This window comes from Salmo trutta, chromosome 25 (genome assembly GCF_901001165.1).
Source record: "Salmo trutta chromosome 25, fSalTru1.1, whole genome shotgun sequence".
NCBI classification, from domain to species: Eukaryota; Metazoa; Chordata; class Actinopteri; order Salmoniformes; family Salmonidae; genus Salmo; species Salmo trutta.
This window is the reverse complement of record NC_042981.1, coordinates 39,863,262-39,882,442: the sequence shown is the minus strand read 5'-3', so window position 1 is coordinate 39,882,442 and position 19,181 is coordinate 39,863,262. Positions and strand designations below refer to the sequence as shown.

The 19,181-nt window shown below is 39.7% G+C and overlaps 1 protein-coding gene across 5 annotated transcripts in view; it reads right to left on the bottom strand.

Annotated features, from left to right (window-relative positions):
* myo6b (myosin VIb) overlaps positions 1 to 19,181 on the bottom strand; it is a 96,644-nt gene that overhangs the window by 64,708 nt on the left and 12,755 nt on the right. For all 5 annotated transcript variants that reach the window (XR_003869575.1, XM_029713963.1, XM_029713964.1 and 2 more), the window contains exons 3-4: positions 2,125 to 2,194; positions 221 to 294 (exon numbers count right to left, since the gene is read on the bottom strand). Coding sequence is in view for 4 of the 5 variants with exons in the window: in XM_029713963.1 (XP_029569823.1) it covers positions 221 to 294; positions 2,125 to 2,194 (144 nt within the window). In the remaining variant the exon portion in view is untranslated. The remainder of the gene's footprint in view (positions 1 to 220; positions 295 to 2,124; positions 2,195 to 19,181) is intronic.

Below are 19,181 nucleotides of genomic sequence, written 5' to 3'. Positions count from 1 at the left end.
CCCCTCACCTGGTTGTCTAGGGCTTAATTGAAAGGAAAAAACCAAACATCCACAGACACTCGGCCCTCCGTGGAATGAGTTTGACACCCGAGAGCTAGAGCATCTGAATTTCACAACTAGGCCTATGACCACCAGATGTCTCTTACAGGAAAAGAATGGTCTATCTTAAAGGCCTAGGATTAATATACAATTGATTTGTAATGAGATGAAGACATCTTACATAAATCTTGTCTTTACTATACCGCACTCGGACGTTGTTTAAGAGTGTGCCTTCATTCAGGTACATAAGAGAACCTGAAAGAGAGAAAAACAGTCACTCATGAGAAAGCATCCTTTAAAGAGGTTCTCTGTTACTTTTGAAAACTTTTTAGCCAGTAGTTATGAAAGTAGCACTCACAAGACAGAAGTGGTCCACAAAAACTGCTTACTATGTCACATATGTGCAGATACTGTATGTGCAGCTTGCATGGCGCCGCAGAATTCTACGGCACGTTATTTAAGTGCCAACCACTGGCACCATTAATGCTAGTTTGACCACCAGAGGGCATCTTTGAGAAGCATTTGATAGCCTTCAATAGCAGCTGTAGTAGAAAATGTAAAACCTTTTTTGTAAGAACATAGTATACGGGACTGATTTTAAGAAATCTTGCTTCATTAATTTGCTTAATATTATGGGGTTTCTTATCCAAGAAAAACTAAAAACCCTCTGGGTTTCTGTTAGGATGGAAAAGAAAATATGGTGCTGTACAACGTGACTGTTGGGAGTAGGCTACAGTACTTGGCTATTTAGCTAAAGAATCCCTGTGTTGTGCGGGCACGCGGTTGACAGGGGTTCAATTCCCCAACGGGGAGGAAGGAGTAAGGTGTCAAAGGCCAAAACATTTATTTCTGTTTTTAGAGGGAGAGAACCGCTGGGCCAATTGTGCGCCGCCCTATGTGCCTTCCAATCACGGTCGGATGTGATACATAATAATACTTTTTGTTGTATTATTTGTTTTGTCTTTTCTGGTGGATTAAACTGAAATTGCAACCAATCACGGCCAGTTGTGATACAGCCAACCTAACTTAGAAATACATTTGGCGATAGAATTCTCCCCCTACCCTCCTTCTAGGCAAGTCTATTAATAGACTAATATATATAATAATAGCTAATAGATATAATGGCGCTGTACAACATGACCGTGCGTGTTTTTGTAAGAATATTTTCCAGTAAGCAACAATTTGTTTACCTTCATTAGACAACTTTGTTCCAATATTTCTGTAATTCAGTGATATTTATTCCCATAGTAATTTGTTATGGATCCATAACTAAATAAACATCTGCATTTTGAAAGAGTATTTTTATCACCATTTTATTAACGAAAGCATAAAGATATTGATGAAGAAATACTGTACTGCTGTTTTGAGTTAGAAATGTAACACTTCAGAGTACTTAATCATTGAATACATTGCAGGCAGGTGGATGTTCATACCTACAGTAGCCGGGCTATAAAGAGTCTATTGTCCTGCTAATTGGGCCACAAGTGTTTGAAAACCTGTTTTCAAAATGCCACCAGCTGTCCATCACTACTGTAAATAAAAACACAGCATCTTGTTTACATTCTTTATTGTAACCACAATGTCACAAATAAATAACGTGACCGGCCAGGAGTGGGCTGCAGTAAGAGCAAAATAATCCTAACAAAATATAAGAATAAAAACTTTAATGTAACAACAGTTTTAGTAAGTAATACTGAAGTCGTGCACAATTATCAGTTTCTATTTAGGTTTATGTCGCCCATTCATTGTCAGAGACACAGTAGGACCCGAAAGCATAATCAGTGCTCTAACTCCCCCTTGCGCTGGTCTGGAGCAATGAAGTGGTGACGCAGGGTACCGTACTAAACCACAAATTACCTCGAAGTCATGCAGCATAATTGCAAAACTTTTAGCGGGGCAACCACTGTATGAACTACACATTGACACCTCTAGCCTAAAGCGGGAGGTTTAAAAATAATAATCTTAGTCACCCAAGTACCGGAGCATGTCTTTAAAAACATCTGCACATTAAGTTACATACAACAACATTAAGTCCATTCCAGTCAAGCCAACTTGAAGATAGATAAAAGTAAAGTGTGAACTTACAGTTGTCCTCCATATGTTTGTTGACATCCTCCTCAGCAGGGAACACTTGGTTCATAGAAGCCAGAAAGGTCTGCAACATCAAAAGCATTTCTGTTATAAACATTTACACCCTCTTTTAATGTGAAGTCCTCCACCAGTAGCGGTACACTAAGAGCCAGACAATTTATTTATGTCTCATAAGGACCTCCTGAACATGTTCTAGTTCAATTTAGGAGATATATATAGATATGCACTACCGGTCAAAAGTTTTAGAACACCTACTCATTCAAGGGTTTTTCTAGAATTTTACTATTTTCTACATTGTAGAATAATAGTGAAGACATCAAAACTATGAAGTAACACATATGGAATCATGTAGTAACCAAAAAAGTGTTAAATCAAAATATACACTGCTCAAAAAAATAAAGGGAACACTTAAACAACACATCCTAGATCTGAATGAACGAAATAATCTTATTAAATACTTTTTTCTTTACATAGTTGAATGTGCTGACAACAAAATCACACAAAAATAATCAATGGACATCCAATTTATCAACCCATGGAGGTCTGGATTTGGAGTCACACTCAAAATTAAAGTGGAAAACCACACTACAGGCTGATCCAACTTTGATGTAATGTCCTTAAAACAAGTCAAAATGAGGCTCAGTAGTGTGTGTGGCCTCCACGTGCCTGTATGACCTCCCTACAACGCCTGGGCATGCTCCTGATGAGGTGGCGGATGGTCTCCTGAGGGATCTCCTCCCAGACCTGGACTAAAGCATCCGCCAACTCCTGGACAGTCCGTGGTGCAACGTGGCGTTGGTGGATGGAGCGAGACATGATGTCCCAGATGTGCTCAATTGGATTCAGGTCTGGGGAACGGGCGGGCCAGTCCATAGCATCAATGCCTTCCTCTTGCAGGAACTGCTGACACACTCCAGCCACATGAGGTCTAGCATTGTCTTGCATTAGGAGGAACCCAGGGCCAACCGCACCAGCATATGGTCTCACAAGGTGTCTGAGGATCTCATCTTGGTACCTAATGGCAGTCAGGCTACCTCTGGCGAGCACATGGAGGGCTGTGCGGCCCCCCAAAGAAATGCCACCCCACACCATGACTGACCCACCGCCAAACCGGTCATGCTGGAGGATGTTGCAGGCAGCAGAAAGTTCTCCACGGCGTCTCCAGACTCTGTCACGTCTGTCACGTGCTCAGTGTGAACCTGCTTTCATCTGTGAAGAGCACAGGGCGCCAGTGGCGAATTTGCCAATCTTGGTGTTCTCTGGCAAATGCCAAACGTCCTGCACGGTGTTGGGCTGTAAGCACAACCCCCACCTGTGGACGTCGGGCCCTCATACCACCCACATGGAGTCTGTTTCTGACCGTTTGAGCAGACACATGCACATTTGTGGCCTGCTGGAGGTCATTTTGCAGGGCTCTGGCAGTGCTCCTCCTGCTCCTCCTTGCACAAAGGCGGAGGTAGCGGTCCTGCTGCTGGGTTGTTGCCCTCCACGTCTCCTGATGTACTGGCCTGTCTCCTGGTAGCGCCTCCATGCTCTGGACACTACGCTGACAGACACAGCAAACCTTCTTGCCACAGCTTGCATTGATGTGCCATCCTGGATGAGCTGCACTACCTGAGCCACTTGTGTGGGTTGTAGACTCCGTCTCATGCTACCACTAGAGTGAAAGCACCGCCAGCATTCAAAAGTGACCAAAACATCAGCCAGGAAGCATAGGAACTGAGAAGTGGTCTGTGGTCCCCACCTGCAGAACCACTCCTTTATTGGGGGTGTCTTGCTAATTGCCTATAATTTCCACCTGTTGTCTATTCCATTTGCACAACAGCATGTGAAATTTATTGTCAATCAGTGTTGCTTCCTAAGTAGACAGTTTGATTTCACAGAAGTGTGATTGACTTGGAGTTACATTGTGTTGTTTAAGTGTTCCCTTTATTTTTTTGAGCAATGTATTTTATATTGAGATTCTTCAAATAGCCACCCTTTGCCTTGATGACAGCTTTGCACACTCTTGGAATTCTCTCAAACAGCTTCATGAGGTAATCACCTGGAATGCATTTCAATTAACAGGTATGCCTTCTTAAAAGTTAATTTGTGGAATTTCTTTCCTTCTTAATGCGTTTGAGCCAATCAGTTGTGTTCTGACAAGGTAGGGGGGTATACAGAAGATAGCCCTATTTGGTAAAATACCAAGTCCATATTATGGGAAGAACAGCTCAAATAAGTAAAGAGAAACAACAGTCCATCATTATTTTAAGACATGAAGATCAGTCAATATGGAAAATTTGAAGAACTTTGAAAGTTTCTTCAAGTGCAGTCGCAAAAACCATCAAGCGCTATGATGAAACTAGCTCTCATGAGGACTGCCACAGGAATGGAAGACCCCGAGTTACCACTGCTGCAAAGGATACGTTCATTAGAGCTACCAGCCTCAGAAATTGCAGCCCAAATAAATGCATCACAGAGTTCAAGTAACAGACACATCTCAACATCAACTGTTCAGAGGAGACTGTGAATCAGGCCTTCATGGTCAAATTGCTGCAAAGAAACCACTAATAAAGAACACCAATAAGAATAAGAGACTTGCTTGGACCAAGAAACACGAGCAATGGACATTAGACCGGTCAAAATCTGTCCAAATTGGAGATTTTTGATTCCTACCACCATGTCTTTGTGAGACGCGGTGTGGGTGAACGGATGATCTCCGCATGTGTATTTCCCACTGTAAAGCATGGAGGAGGTGGTGTTATGGTGTGTGGGTGCTTTGCTGGTGACACCTGTCTGTGATTTATTTATAATTCAAGGCACACATAACCAGCATGGCTACCACAGCATTCTGCAGCGATACACCATCCCAGCTGGTTTGGGCTGTCGTGACGTTGTATTAGTTAATCATTCGATGAGCAGCAGTCGTCACATTAACGGTTTATAATTGCGTGATTAAATGAATCAGGCAATTATTAACTCATAAACCTGGGGCACCATGGGAAAATTCGTTTTATTGAGTTTCTATTTCCCAAATTAACTCAAAGAATATCAGAATATCGATTTTACAACAGGCGCTAATTAATCAATTTCCTCTACAGTCTCATTCTGAACGTTGCATAATCCAGGAATCTGCACAAACCTGGGTCCCACCAATGAGTTCGTACCACACCAATTTTAGTTGATTATTTATTTACTAGAAAGCTAAAATGATAATAAAAGATAAACATAAACAAAAACACAGTCTAGGCTATTGATTAGAACTTAGTATAAAGGACCAACACACTATGAAGCGTGTTAAGCAAAATAGGGATTTCAAAAAGAGAGAAAAAGAGAAAGTACACGAGAGAAACATACATTTGGGTGCATTTGTCAGCTATCCTTATTATAACCCTAACCTTGCCCCGAACTGCCGCTCTTATGGGTCAGAATATAATGATGTAATTACGTGTTGAAGGTCTCCGTGGATTCTCCGCGTGGACTGTTTAGGCTTCTCAATGACGCTCTTCTCTGGTGCAACTCTCTGGTTGTCCTCACGATGTCAGTGTCCTTTTGGCTTAGTGGCCTGATTCCTCGCCCTTGTTCTGAAAGGGATCTTCAGAGGACAGCCAGCTCTGTAACTCAGAGCTCACAGCGTAGGAATGGAAACAGTGTAGATACCACGATTCGATGGGGAGTGGAGACCGGGTGGTCCGGCTTGAATTCACCCGCTTAGACATAGCTACTCATCCGTAGCATGGGTAGAAAAAAGATTTGTCTTCAACCTTGTGTTGCGTTCGTTGACTTTTCAGACCTTAGCTGCAGCACGGGTCACTTAGTCTGATATGTTCATTCTTAACTCACATGTCTTATACCCTCGGGTCAGAAGTGGGTGTAACCGCCTTTAGGGCAATTCTCTGGGCGTACCAAGTTAAGGCAAGGTCTAGATTTAACTCCAATCCAATTTTAGACAACTAACATCACATTTCATCTTTACCTAAACATTCTCTTTGATATGGGCATTTTCCACACAACGTCCAATGTATAAACATCAAGCATATACTATGAAAACTCTTAAAGTTACAATGTTTCCATTATAACATTTAACCTTTAATAACCAGACAAAAATGACAATAATTTTCATAATACATTTATCGTCATGACCACCATTGTGGCTGACGGAAACCATTGTTCCAAAGTCCCTTTATTGCATGTTTAATGTTCTGAGGCTGGTTCTCCATAGTGAGAGGACAAAGGATTTTAGTCTGTTGCCTAAGCTTTACAATGGCGTGAGGGGTCATAAAACCCCCACATCTTCCTATCCCTTGAGATCCCTTCTCCTCTGGTGGGGATGAAATCTCTCTGCAGGATTGTGGTCATTGGTAACCTGAGCCGAGCAGGACAGTCATGACAGGGCTTAGTGGGACTATCATTTGTTTTTCAACAGGACAATGACTCAACACACCTCCAAGCTGTGTAAGAGCTATTTGAACAAGAAGGAGAGTGATGGAGTGCTGCATCAGATGACCTGGCCTCCACAATTCCCCGACCTCAACCAAATGGTTTGGGATGAGTCAAACAGCAGAGTGAAGGAAAAGCAGCAAACAAGTGCTCAGCATATGTGGGAACTCCTTCAAGACTGTTGGAAAAGCATTCCAGGTGAAGCTGGTTGAGAGAATGCCAAGATAGTGCAAAGCTGTCATCAAGGCAAAGGGTTGCTATTTGAAGAATCTCAAATATAAAATACATTTCAATTTGTTTAACACTTTTATATATACTACATGATTCCATTTGTGTTATTTCATAGTTTTGATATCTTCACTATTATTCAACAATGTAGAAAATAGTAAAAATAAAGAAAAACTTTTGACAGGTAGTGAATATATATATATATATATATATATATATATATATATATATATATATATATATATATATATATATATATATATATCCACATATATACATACATACACACATATATATATATATACATATACACACACACACACAAAGTCGGAAGTTTACATACACCTTAGCCAATTACATTTAAACTCATTTTCACACAGTTCCTGACATTTAATCCTAGTAAAAATTCCCTGTCTTAGGTCAATTAGGATCACCACTTTATTTTAAGAACGTGAAATGTCAGAATAATAGTAGAGAGAATGATTTATTTCAGCTTTTATTTCTTTCATCACGTTCCCAGTGAATCACAAGTTTACATACACTCAATTAGTATTTGGTAGCATTGTCTTTAAATTGTTTAACTTGGGTCAAACGTTTTGGGTAGGCTTCCACAAGCTTCCCACAATAAGTTGGGTGAATTTTGGCCCATTCCTCCAGACAGAGCTGGTGTAACTGAGTCAGGTTTGTAGGCCTCCTTGCTTACACAGGCTTTTCAAGTTCTGCCCACAAATGTTCTATAGCATTGAGGTCAGGGCTTTGTGATGGCCACTCCAATACCTTGACTTTGTTGTCCTTAAGCCATTTTGCCACAACTTTGGAAGTATGCTTGGAGTCATTGTCCATTTGGAAGACCCATTTGCGACCATGCTTTAACTTCCTGACTGATGTCTTGAGATGCTGCTTCAATATATGCAAATCATTTTCCTACCTCATGATGCCATCTATTGTGTGAAGTGCACCAGTCCCTCCTGCAGCAAAGCACCCCCACAATATGATGCTGCCACCCCTGTGCTTCGGCTTGCAAGCCTCACCCTTTTTCATCCAAAAACACCGATCTTTCTGCCCATGTGCCGCTGCAAACCGTAGTCTGGCTTTTTTATGGCGGTTTTGGAGCAGTGACTTCTTCCTTGCTGAACGGCCTTTCAGGTTATGTCGATATAGGACTCGTTTTATTGTGGATATTGATACTTTTGTACCTGTTTCCTCCAGCATCTTCACAAGGTCCTTTGCTGTTGTTCTGGGATTGATTTGCACTTTTCGCACCAAAGTACGTTCATCTCTAGGAGACAGAACGCGTCTCCTTCCTGAGCGGTATGACGGCTGCGTGGTCCGATGGTGTTTATACTTGCGTACTATTATTTGTATAGATGAACATGGTACCTTCAGGCATTTGGAAATTGCTCCCAAGGATGAACCAGACTTGTGGAGGTCTACAACTTGTTTTCTGAGGTCTTGGCTGATTTCTTTTGATTTTCCCATGATGTCAAGCAAAGAGCAACTGAGTTTGAAGGTAGGCCTTGAAATACATCCACAGGTACACCTCCAATTGACTCAAATGATCAATTGAGTCAATCAAAAGCTTCCAAAACCATGACATCATTTTTGTGAATTTTCAAAGCTGTTTAAAGGCACGGTCAACTTAGTGTATGTAAACTTCTGACCCACTGGAATTGTGATACAGTGAAATAATCTGTCTGTAAACAATTGTTGGAAAAATTACTTAAGTCATGCACAAAGTAGATATCCTAACCGACTTGCCAAAACTATAGTTTGTTAACAAGAAATTTGTGGAGTGGTTTAAAAACGAGGTTTAACGACTCCAACCTAAGTGTATGTAAACTTCCGACTTCAACAGTATATATATATATATATATAGCTAACAGCGTGGTTAGTTAGCTAAGTCTTAAGCCTTGTTCACATTGGCAGTTTGAAGTGACAAAAAAAAAAAATACGCATATCTGATTCAAATCTTTTTTTTAAGTCTGAACGGTCAAAAAGCAAAAAAAATCAGATATTTCAAGCCACCTTCATAGGTAGTTTGAAATAAGATACAAATCTGATTCCTGGCCATGGGACAAATCTGATTTATTTGGCATAACTTGTTGCTTGCTAGCTACTCTGCTGACAGTTTAGAAAATACAGTGGCTTGCGAAAGTGTTCACCCCCCTTGGCATTTTTCCTATTTTGTTGCCTTACAACCTGGAATAAAAATTTATTTTTGGGGGGTTTGTATCATTTGATTTACACAACATGCCTACCACTTTGAAGATGCAAAACATTTTTTTTTAAAGACGATAAATAAAACTGTTGCCGGCCAAAATGGCCGGAAGAAAAAATATCACATTGCAAATTAATGCTTTTTATTCATTGTTGGAAATACCAGTCAAGTATTTGTCATGCTTATCGGTCTATGCGTTCATTTGGCCTGTGTGCATTTTCTTTAGTCATCATGCATCTTATTTATCTAACAAAACTATGACGCGCGCACAGCATACAGAGCCTATTTTGAGCAGGATTTCTTCTGCAGCTCCTCGGCTGGTTGCTGCTGGAGTAAAACATGTTTTTGTAAGTCCATTCATTGCTCAACAATTCTCAATGCAATCGCATGTTAACCTCTCTAGGGTAGGGGGCAGTATTTGCACGGCCGGATAAAAAATGTACCCGATTTAATGTGGTTATTACTACTGCCCAGAAACTAGAATATGCATATAATTGTTTGATTTGGATAGAAAACACCCTAAAGTTTCTAAAACTGTTTGAATGGTGTCTGTGAGTATAACAGAACTCATATGGCAGGCAAAAACCTGAGAAGATTCCTTACAGGAAGTGCCCTCTCTGACCATTTCTTGGCCTTCTACACTCTCTTTATTGAAAACTGAGGATCTTTGATGTAACGTGACACTTCCTACGGCTCCCATAGGCTCTCAGGAGGCAGAACCTTGAATGATGACTTTGCAGGCCATGGCTGAAAAACAGTAGCGCATTTGGATAGTGGTCGATCAGAGAACAATGAGACTGGGGGCGCGTGCACGAGCCAACACCATGTTTTTATTTTTTCGTCTTTGAACGAAAACAGGGTTTCCCGGTCGGAATATTATCGCTTTTTTACGAGAAAAATCACATAAAAATTGATTTTAAACAGCGGTTGACATGCTTCAAAGTACGGTAATGGAATATTTAGAATTTTTTTGCCACGAAACGCGTCGGGCGCGTCACCCTTTGTCACCCTTCGGATAGTGTCTTGAACGCACGAACAAAACAGAGGATATTTGAACATAACTATGGATTATTTTGAACCAAACCAACATTTGTTATTGAAGTAGAAGTCCTGGGAGTGCATTCTGACGAAGAACAGCAAAGGTAATGCAATTTTTCTTATAGTAAATCTGAGTTTGGTGAGGTCCAAACTTGGTGGGTGTCAAAATAGCTAGCCCGTGATGGCGAGCCATCTACTCAGAATATTGCAAAATGTGCTTTTGCCGAAAAGCTATTTTAAAATCGGACATAGCGATTGCATAAAGGAGTTCTGGATCTATAATTCTTAAAATAATTGTTATGTTTTTTGTGAACGTTGATCGTGAGTAATTTAGTAAATTCACCGGAAGTTTGCGGTGGGTATGCTAGTTCTGAACGTCACATGCTAATGTAAAAAGCTGGTTTTTGATATAAATATGAACTTGATTGAACAAAACATGCATGTATTGTATAACATAATGTCCTAGGATGGTCATCTGATGAAGATCATCAAAGGTTAGTGCTGCATTTAGCTGTGGTTTGGGTTTATGTGACATTATATGCTAGCTTGAAAAATGGGTGGCTGATTATTTCTGGCTGGGTACTATGCTGACATAATCTAATGTTTTGCTTTCGTTGTAAAGCCTTTTTGAAATCGGACAGTGTGGTTAGATTAACGAGAGTCTTGTCTTTAAAATGGTGTAAAATAGTCATATGTTTGAGAAATTGAAGTAATAGCATTTCTAAGGTATTTGAATATCGCGCCACGGGATTCCACTGGCTGTTGAGTAGGTGGGACGATTTCGTCCCACATACCCTAGAGAGGCTAACAGTTTTGGTGCACGATTAAAAAAGGTACTATTTTTATTTCTCAATTGGTAATTGAAGCGTGCCTCCCATTCAACATTCAAGTGCAGGCAACAGGCTATCAGTGTGTCACCCACCAGTTTACAAATGTGAGCTAGAGGCAGCATGCATTTGAAAATTGATTTAAATTTGTGAAACCTGAATGTTTTATCTCATATTTTGAGGCATGCCTTACCTTGCTTCAAAGTAGCCTATAGGCAAAATCTGACCACAGAACCGTGGAGGCAATTATTTATAAAGGCTTCAAAAGCCGTGCGTTTCAAGTTTGGGGAAGCTTACAATTTATCCTACCTTTTATACCATTCTGTGCGCTAGTTATTATTTTCATGGAACATTTGAATAATTACATTTTCGTTTTTCAAAATCATTGTACGTGGTTAATCATAAACTCTGAATTAAAATGATAAAAATGTAAAAGTTAAAAGTCAACTAATGTGAGATCACCAGCCTCTGCCATGTAGACACGTTGATACGCTGTGATCCATTAGATGCTAAAGAAATGAGTGTATGGAATTCATAGCCTATATGCCAATGCAGCAGTAGGGCTGGGCGATATGGCCAAAATATCATATCATGGTATTTTCAAATTTATGATGGTATTTGACGTTTTTTATAAATAAAAGTTCTACATTTGCTTTAAGAGCAGTGCGTGACCCAAGGGTGGCAACACATATTTTCAAAATTATTTCAATTGGTGTTTCTCCATTCTGATTGTTTTATACTGTTCAATTCAACTTGAACCTGAAGTAATTTGCTGCATTTCCTGCAAAAAAACTAGGCCTTATTTTTAACCAAATGTTGCATTTGCGATTTAGATCAAAACACTTGGGTGATGGAAATAGAATGTTTATTCTAATTCTATAGTTAGAATATAAATAATAGTGGGAACTTTGAATACAGTGTTGTTTGACACGACAACGAATGAAAATGCCATGGACGAGTTATTGTGACAGGGTAGGAACCAAAGTGATGTTCAGTGTTTCCTAGGGGACCTTATAATCTTTGTCTACATTAAATCTTTATTCATATAGCCAACATATTCATGCTTCGCCTATTTCTCTTTGATTTAGAAGATACTGTTGCACAAACAACATGCTGATTTAAGCCTCCACCAGTACTGGTATCAGGCTGACTCAGTACTTTTAATTGGCTAGTTAGCGATTAGCATTAGTGGCTAACACGAATTAGTTTAACTTGCTAAGAAAATACAAACTAGCTGTTTGCAGATGTAAGAAACACAAACTAATATTGTAGTTATAGAACGCTTGTGGATTTATATTAAGCTCAAAGTGGAAACAACATCGTTGTCATCAACATTGTTGCATGTGCTGCATTGACCATGCAGACTGAACGAAAGTGTATCGTGGTCAAGCAACAACAAATGCGCTCCTTGAGTGACAGGAGGTGGGACCAGGTCTGTGTGGAAAGCGGCATGACTCAAGTAGCGGAGTAAACTATACAAATGGACGTTGCACACGGCGTATCACATTTAACAAACCAAACCTTCAAATACCGCTATAGAAGGTAAAGTAAAAACCAGTCCGTGCATAAATACCGGTATATAGTAAAATACGGTATACCGCACAGCCCTATGCAGCAGTAGGCCTTCCATCGCTCTTTCACACCGGGGATTGGTGATTATCGACGGGGAGATTGTTGGAAAGATTTTTCAAATAGCTTACTGTGAGGAACTATAGTTTTACTATATTTTCATTGATAATGGATGTAATGCTAGGTGCGCGCACTCCCTCAACATTATCAGGACAGAGAAACCAAACATGCTGATTGCTCATATGGAGCACTCCAAACAAATTGACAAATCTCATAAATTATGGTAATGAAATAAACCAAAACTCGTTTCTCACAAGTGTAGCAGGTTGTGAACTCTGCAAACAATGTTTCCACTCAGAGAATGAGAATGGTAAATGTCTGTAATTAATACATGCATTAACAGAAATTAATGTAACCAAATGAAGGGAATTAACAGTACATTTACAATTAGTGATATACTGTATAAGGGGAATTGATTAAAAAAAAAAATCTATCAAAGTCCAAACAATTCCCTCAATGAATGCGTAAGAATTGGTGGGAGACAGCTGAGCCATTCTGGAGAGACTCGCCTATATCTTCGCCACACACCCCTCCCCTTCTTTTCTGATCATTTTATATTATACTCAAGAAACATTATCATCTTCACACATATTTTAGATGCTTTTCACTGACAGTCGCCATTCAATCAGCTAGGCCTACTGCCACGCGCACTGCCCAAATTGCGACCTTCCAAAACAGGCATCGGCCTACGAGCTTGCAATTTGAAACAATCCACAGCATTGTTTTAAAAAAAATATTAAATAAGCTAATACTAAGCTAAAGTATTTTGAATGATTTTATTTATTTCCATAGACAGTTGAAATTATATAATCTTGGCAAATGTATTTCCATTTACTTCCCTATTGGACCCACCGCAATGTCATTTCTCTCTTGTTCTATTGGTTTTTATATCAACTTTCTTTCATTGTTCAGAAGCCAAAAGGCAAAATCCTAGTCATATTAGCAACCCATCGTAGTTGTTGCATCTTTAGATTCCCCATCTCTGTCATGCCTATCAGGTGAGCTGTTTAGAATAGTGTTTACCCGCAAATTACATTTTGGCTGCTTCATTACATGAGTTGCATATTCTGTTAAGATGCATTACCATCATCTAAATGTGGTTTCTGTCATTCTAAGCACAGTGGGTGGACACCCTAATGGGTTATGCACCAAATGCATATGAGTCCGGTAAATTTCTGAAATGGCTGGTAAATTTAAATCTTACCGGTCACGGTGCCACATTTTCCTAACAGAAAGCCTGCTAAAAAAGATACAGGTGTCTTTCCTAACTCAGTTGCCGACAAGGAAGGAAACTGCACAGTGATCTCACCATGAGGCCAATGGTGATTTTAAAACAGTTAGAGGTTAATGGTTGTAATATGAGAGAACTCAGGATGGATCAACAACATTGTAGTTACTCCACAATACTAAACTAAATGATAGAGTGAAAAGAAGGAAGCCTGTACAGATTAAAACATGCATCCTGTTAGCAACAAGGCACTTAATTAATACTGCAAAAAACATTGGCAAAGAAATTAACTTTTTGTCTTGAATACAAATTATTATGTCTGGGGCAAATCCAACACAATCACTGAGTACCACTTCATATTTTCAAGCATGGTGGTGGCTGCATCATGATATGGGTATGCTTGTCATCGGCAAGGATTAGGATTTTTGGGGGATAAAAAGAAACGGTATACAGTTACGGTTTTGACTTAAAATCGGCTTAAAAATCTTGAAGATTTTTTTAAAAGAATGGGCAAATATTGTAAAATCCAGGTGTGCAAAGCTCTTAGACACTTAACCAAAAAAACTCGTAGTTGTAACCCCCACCAAAGGTGCTTCCACAAAGTATTGACTCAGGGGTGTGAATACTTATGTAAATGTCTCTGTATTTAAATTTTCAATAAATGTGCAACAAACTTTAAAACATGTTTTCACTTTGTCATTATTGGGTATTGTGTGTAGATGGGTAAGAAAATACATCCCATTTAATCCATTTTGAACTCAGACTGTAACAACAAAATGTGTAATAAGTCAAAGGACGAACACTTTCTGAAGGCACTGTAAATTGAAAGGAACAAGCTGCTTGTGCGAGAAACAAGGGCAGGGACATGGCAGGCTGAATAATTTAGTGGGAGGGAAACAGGATACGAGCTGTGTGTCCTGGCTAGCGATATGAGCTCAGACTTGATTCTGTACTGTTACTGTGGGAACCCAGCTGTGTATTTACAACACCTTATACACACTGTGACAGGCCTAAACCCACTCCTGCCCAGATCATTTTATGAGCTCTACGTATGTATAGGTATGTGCGCGTCTGTGTGTGTGTGTCTAAGCTGCTTACCCCACTGGCACAAACAGCATGTAAGCAAAAACAGAATAAGCTTTGTGTGCAGCGGCTAATAAAGAGCTGCCAACCCCAACAACAATGGGAGCATTACTCCCCGCTAACAAGACATAGCCAGGATGCTCTAGCCCCGGTCTGACAGAGGATCATAGGCAGAGCTGTGATTTAATGAGCAGAAGTGAGCAGTGAATGTTGTTCAATTAGGCCCTGTATCCCTTAATGACTGGTTCTGGGCCTGTTTTGCTGTTAAACAGTTCATAATGGTTTCTGGTTAAGGATAAAAAGTAAACAGAGGGTAGTAAAGCCTTGTTCATAATGCAGCCCTTACAATCCCACCCCCGTGGAATTCTAATTCGCAAATAAAAAAATATAAAATGTGTTAGTTTAAAATAGAGATGTTATTTTTGCATTGGATGCGTCTCAATCCCCCGCTCCGCCTATGTCGCACTTCCGGATCTGCGGTGAAATGTGACAGGGGTAGAGCGGTGTTGGTCAAACCATGAGACATCCCGAAAATCGCTGTTCTCACAAAACTGTCTGTAGCGTCCAAACGGTTTGGCTACAAACTATGGCCTACAAACCCCTCTATTACTCTCACAAAAACAATGGTGTTTTCCGTTTTGCTTTATGACCTCCATAAGTGCCAGGAGACTCATCTGAAGTCTGTACAGACGATCTGCCATCGTCTGTCTGTAGCGTCCGAACCATTTGTAGCGTCTGAACTGAAGCATGGTGGTCGCAGCATCATGCTGTTGGGACGTTTTTCAGCAGCAGGGACTGGGAGACTAGTCAGGATCGAGGGAAAGATGAACAGAGCAAAGTACAGAGATCCTTGAAGAAAACTTGCTCCAGAGCAATCAGGACCCCAGACTGGGGAAAAGGTTCACCTTCCAACAGGACAACGACCCTAAGCACACAGCCAAGACAATGCAGGAGTGGCTTCGCGACAAGTCTCTGAATGTCCTTGAGTGGCCCAGCCAGAGCCCGGACTTGAACCCGATCTAACATCTCTGGAGGGACCTAAAAATATCTGTGCAGCGACGCTCCCCATCCAACCTGACAGAGCTTGAGAGGATCTGCAGATAAGAATGGGAGAAACTCCCCAAATACAGGTGCACCAAGCTTGTAGGGTCATACCCAAGAAGACAAGGCTGTAATCGCTGCCAAAAGGTGCTTCAACAAAGTACTGAGTAAAGGGTCTGAATACTTATGTAAATGTGATATTTCAGTTTGACATTTTTAAAACATTTGCAAAAATCTTTAAAAAAAAACAACAGTTTTTGCTTTGTCATTATGGGGTATTGTGTGTAGATGAGGGAAAAAACGATTTAATCAATTTTAGAATAAAGCTGTAACATAACAAAACGTGGAAAAAGTGAAGGGGTCTGAATACTTTCAGAATGCACCGTTGTTGCCAAACATATAGGGTTAAATACCTGTAAAAAAAAATAAAAAAATAAAAAAAATGTTTCCTGATCTTTCTTATATCTCTCAGATATAGGAGACACTTCAGAACAAACTTCCTTTTGATATTATTTTGGGACTATCAGATACACATAACATGAAATGACCCAGGGAATCGATAGATCATCATTCAGAGATGCACAAAAACAATAAAATATTAAAAATAGGTGAACCTTTCCTTTACTGCTAAAAATGCTGGAATACTGACTGTCCAAACAGTATGTTAGAAGTGATCAAATCAGATGTGTGTGTGTGTGTTCAGACAGCACTCATTTGCTGACATGGCTATGCTAGTTGTCGTAGTAACAACGGGTGTGTGTGCAGTGGTTTAGCCTGATAGGTGGTGGTGCTCCCTATCACTCAGAAGTTATGTAGCAAGCTAAGGGGACAACAATGCCTTCCATAGACGTTTCCAAGTTGCTTTGAATGTTCAAAATCATAGTAAGAACACTTTTAAAGCCTCAAAGCATAAGATGATCCAACATTATAAACAAGTAATTTTTTTCTAACCACAGCAGTCAACTGTTTAGCTTTCTAGCACATTCAGTAATTTATTTGTAAACAATTAACAAGCTAGTTGGCTACCACATGTTCTTCTCAAAACTGTCAACAGAGTAGCTAGCAAGCAACAAGATATGCCAAATATTAGTCTAAAAACCACTTGTAGGCAAATAAATCAGATTGGACCTTTCAGACAAGTTACATGACCAGGATTCAGATTTGTATCTTATTTCAAACCACCTACGAAGGTCGGCTTGAAATATCTGATTCCATTTGCTTTTTGGCTGTTCAGACTGCAAGATAAAAAAAGAAGATTTGAATCAGATATGCAAAACAATTATATTTGAGTCACATCAAACTAGAGGTCGACCGATTAATCGGCATGGCCGATTAATTAGGGCTGATTTCAAGTTTTCATAACAATCGGAAATCAGTATTTTTGGATGCCGATTACAATTTTAATTTTTAGACCTTTATTTAACTAGGCAAGTCAGTTAAGAACACATTGTCATTTTCAATGACGGCCTAGGAACGGTGGGTTAACTGCCTTGTTCAGGGGCAGAACAACAGATTTTTACCTTGTCAGCTCAGGGACTCAATCTTGCAACCTTATGGTTAACTAGTCCAACGCTCTAACCACCTGCTTTACATTGCACTCCACGAGGTTACTCGAATGCAGTAAGAAGCTAAGGTAAGTTGCTAGCTAGCATTAAACTTATCTTATAAAAAACAATCAATCAATCATAATCACTAGTTAACTACACATGGTTGATGATATTACTAGTTTATCTAGCCGGTCCTGCGTTGCATATAATCGCTTAGGTACACGTTGCTCCAACCATAAACATCAATGCCCATCATAAAATCAATACACAAGTATATATTTTTAAACCTGCATATTTAGTTAATATTGCCTGCTAACATGAATTTCTTTTAACTAGGGAAAATGTGTTACTTCTCTTGCAAACAGAGTCAGGGTATATGCAGCAGTTTGGGCCGCCTGGCTCGTTGCGAACTGTGAAGACTATTTCTTCCTAACAAAGAAAGCCGACTTCGCCAAACGGGGATGACTTAACAAAAGAGCATTTGTGAAAAAAGCACAATCGTTGCACGACTGTACCTAACCATAAACATCAATGCCTTTCTTAAAATCAATACACAGAAGTATATATTTTTAAACCTGCATATTTAGCTAAATGAAATCCAGGTTAGCAGGCAATATTAACCAGGTGAAATTGTGTCATTTTGCGTTCATTGCACGCAGTCAGGGTATATGCAACACTTTGGGTAATTTGTCAGAATTTTACGTAATTATGACATAACACTGAAGGTTGTGCAATGTAACAGGAATAACGTTTTATTTTCGAGATGATAGTTTCCGGATTCGACCATATTAAATGACCTAAGGCTCGTGTTTCTGTGTGTTATTATGTTATAATTAAGTCTATGATTTGATAGAGCAGTCTGACTGAGCGATGGTAGGCAGCAGCAGGCTCGTAAGCATTCATTCAAAATAGCACTTTCGTGCGTTTTACCAGCAGCCCTTCGCAATGCATTGCGCTGTTTATGACTTCAAGCCTATCAACTCCCAAGATTAGGCTGGTGTAACCCATGTGAAATGGCTAGCTAGTTAGCCAGGTGCGCGCTAATAGCGTTTCAAACGTCACTCGCTCTGAGAGTAGTTTATCCCTTCCTCTACATGGGTAACGCTGCTTCGAGGGTGGCTGTTGTCGATGTGTTCCTGGTTCGAGCGAGGAGAGGGACGGAAGCTATACTGTTACACTGGCAATATTAAAGTGCCTATAAGAACATCCAATAGTCAAAGGTATATTAAATACAAATCGTATAGAGAGAAATAGTCCTATAATTCCTATAATAACTACAACCTAAAACATCTTACCTGGGAATATTGAAGACTCATGTTAAAAGGAACCACCAGCTTTCATATGTTCTCATGTTCTGAGCAAGGAACTTAAACGTTAGCTTTTTTACATGGCACATATTGCACTTTTACGTTCTTCTCCAACACTTTGTTTTTGCATTATTTAAATCAAATTGAACATGTTTCATTATTTATTTGAGGCTAAATTGATTTTATTGATGTATTATATTAAGTTAAAATAAGTGTTCATTCAGTATTGTTGTAATTGTCATTATTACAACAACAAAAAAAATGATGTATTTTTTATTTTTATATTTTTTTATTTTTTATAAAATCGGCAGATTAATCGGCATCGGCTTTTTTGGCCCTCCAATAATCGGTATCGGCGTGAAAAATCATAATCGGTCGACCTCTACTTCAAACTGCCAATTTGAACAAGAGTTAGCTAACTAACCATGCTGTTAGCTAGCTACAGATGAAGTCGGAAGTTTACATACACTTAGGTTGGAGTCA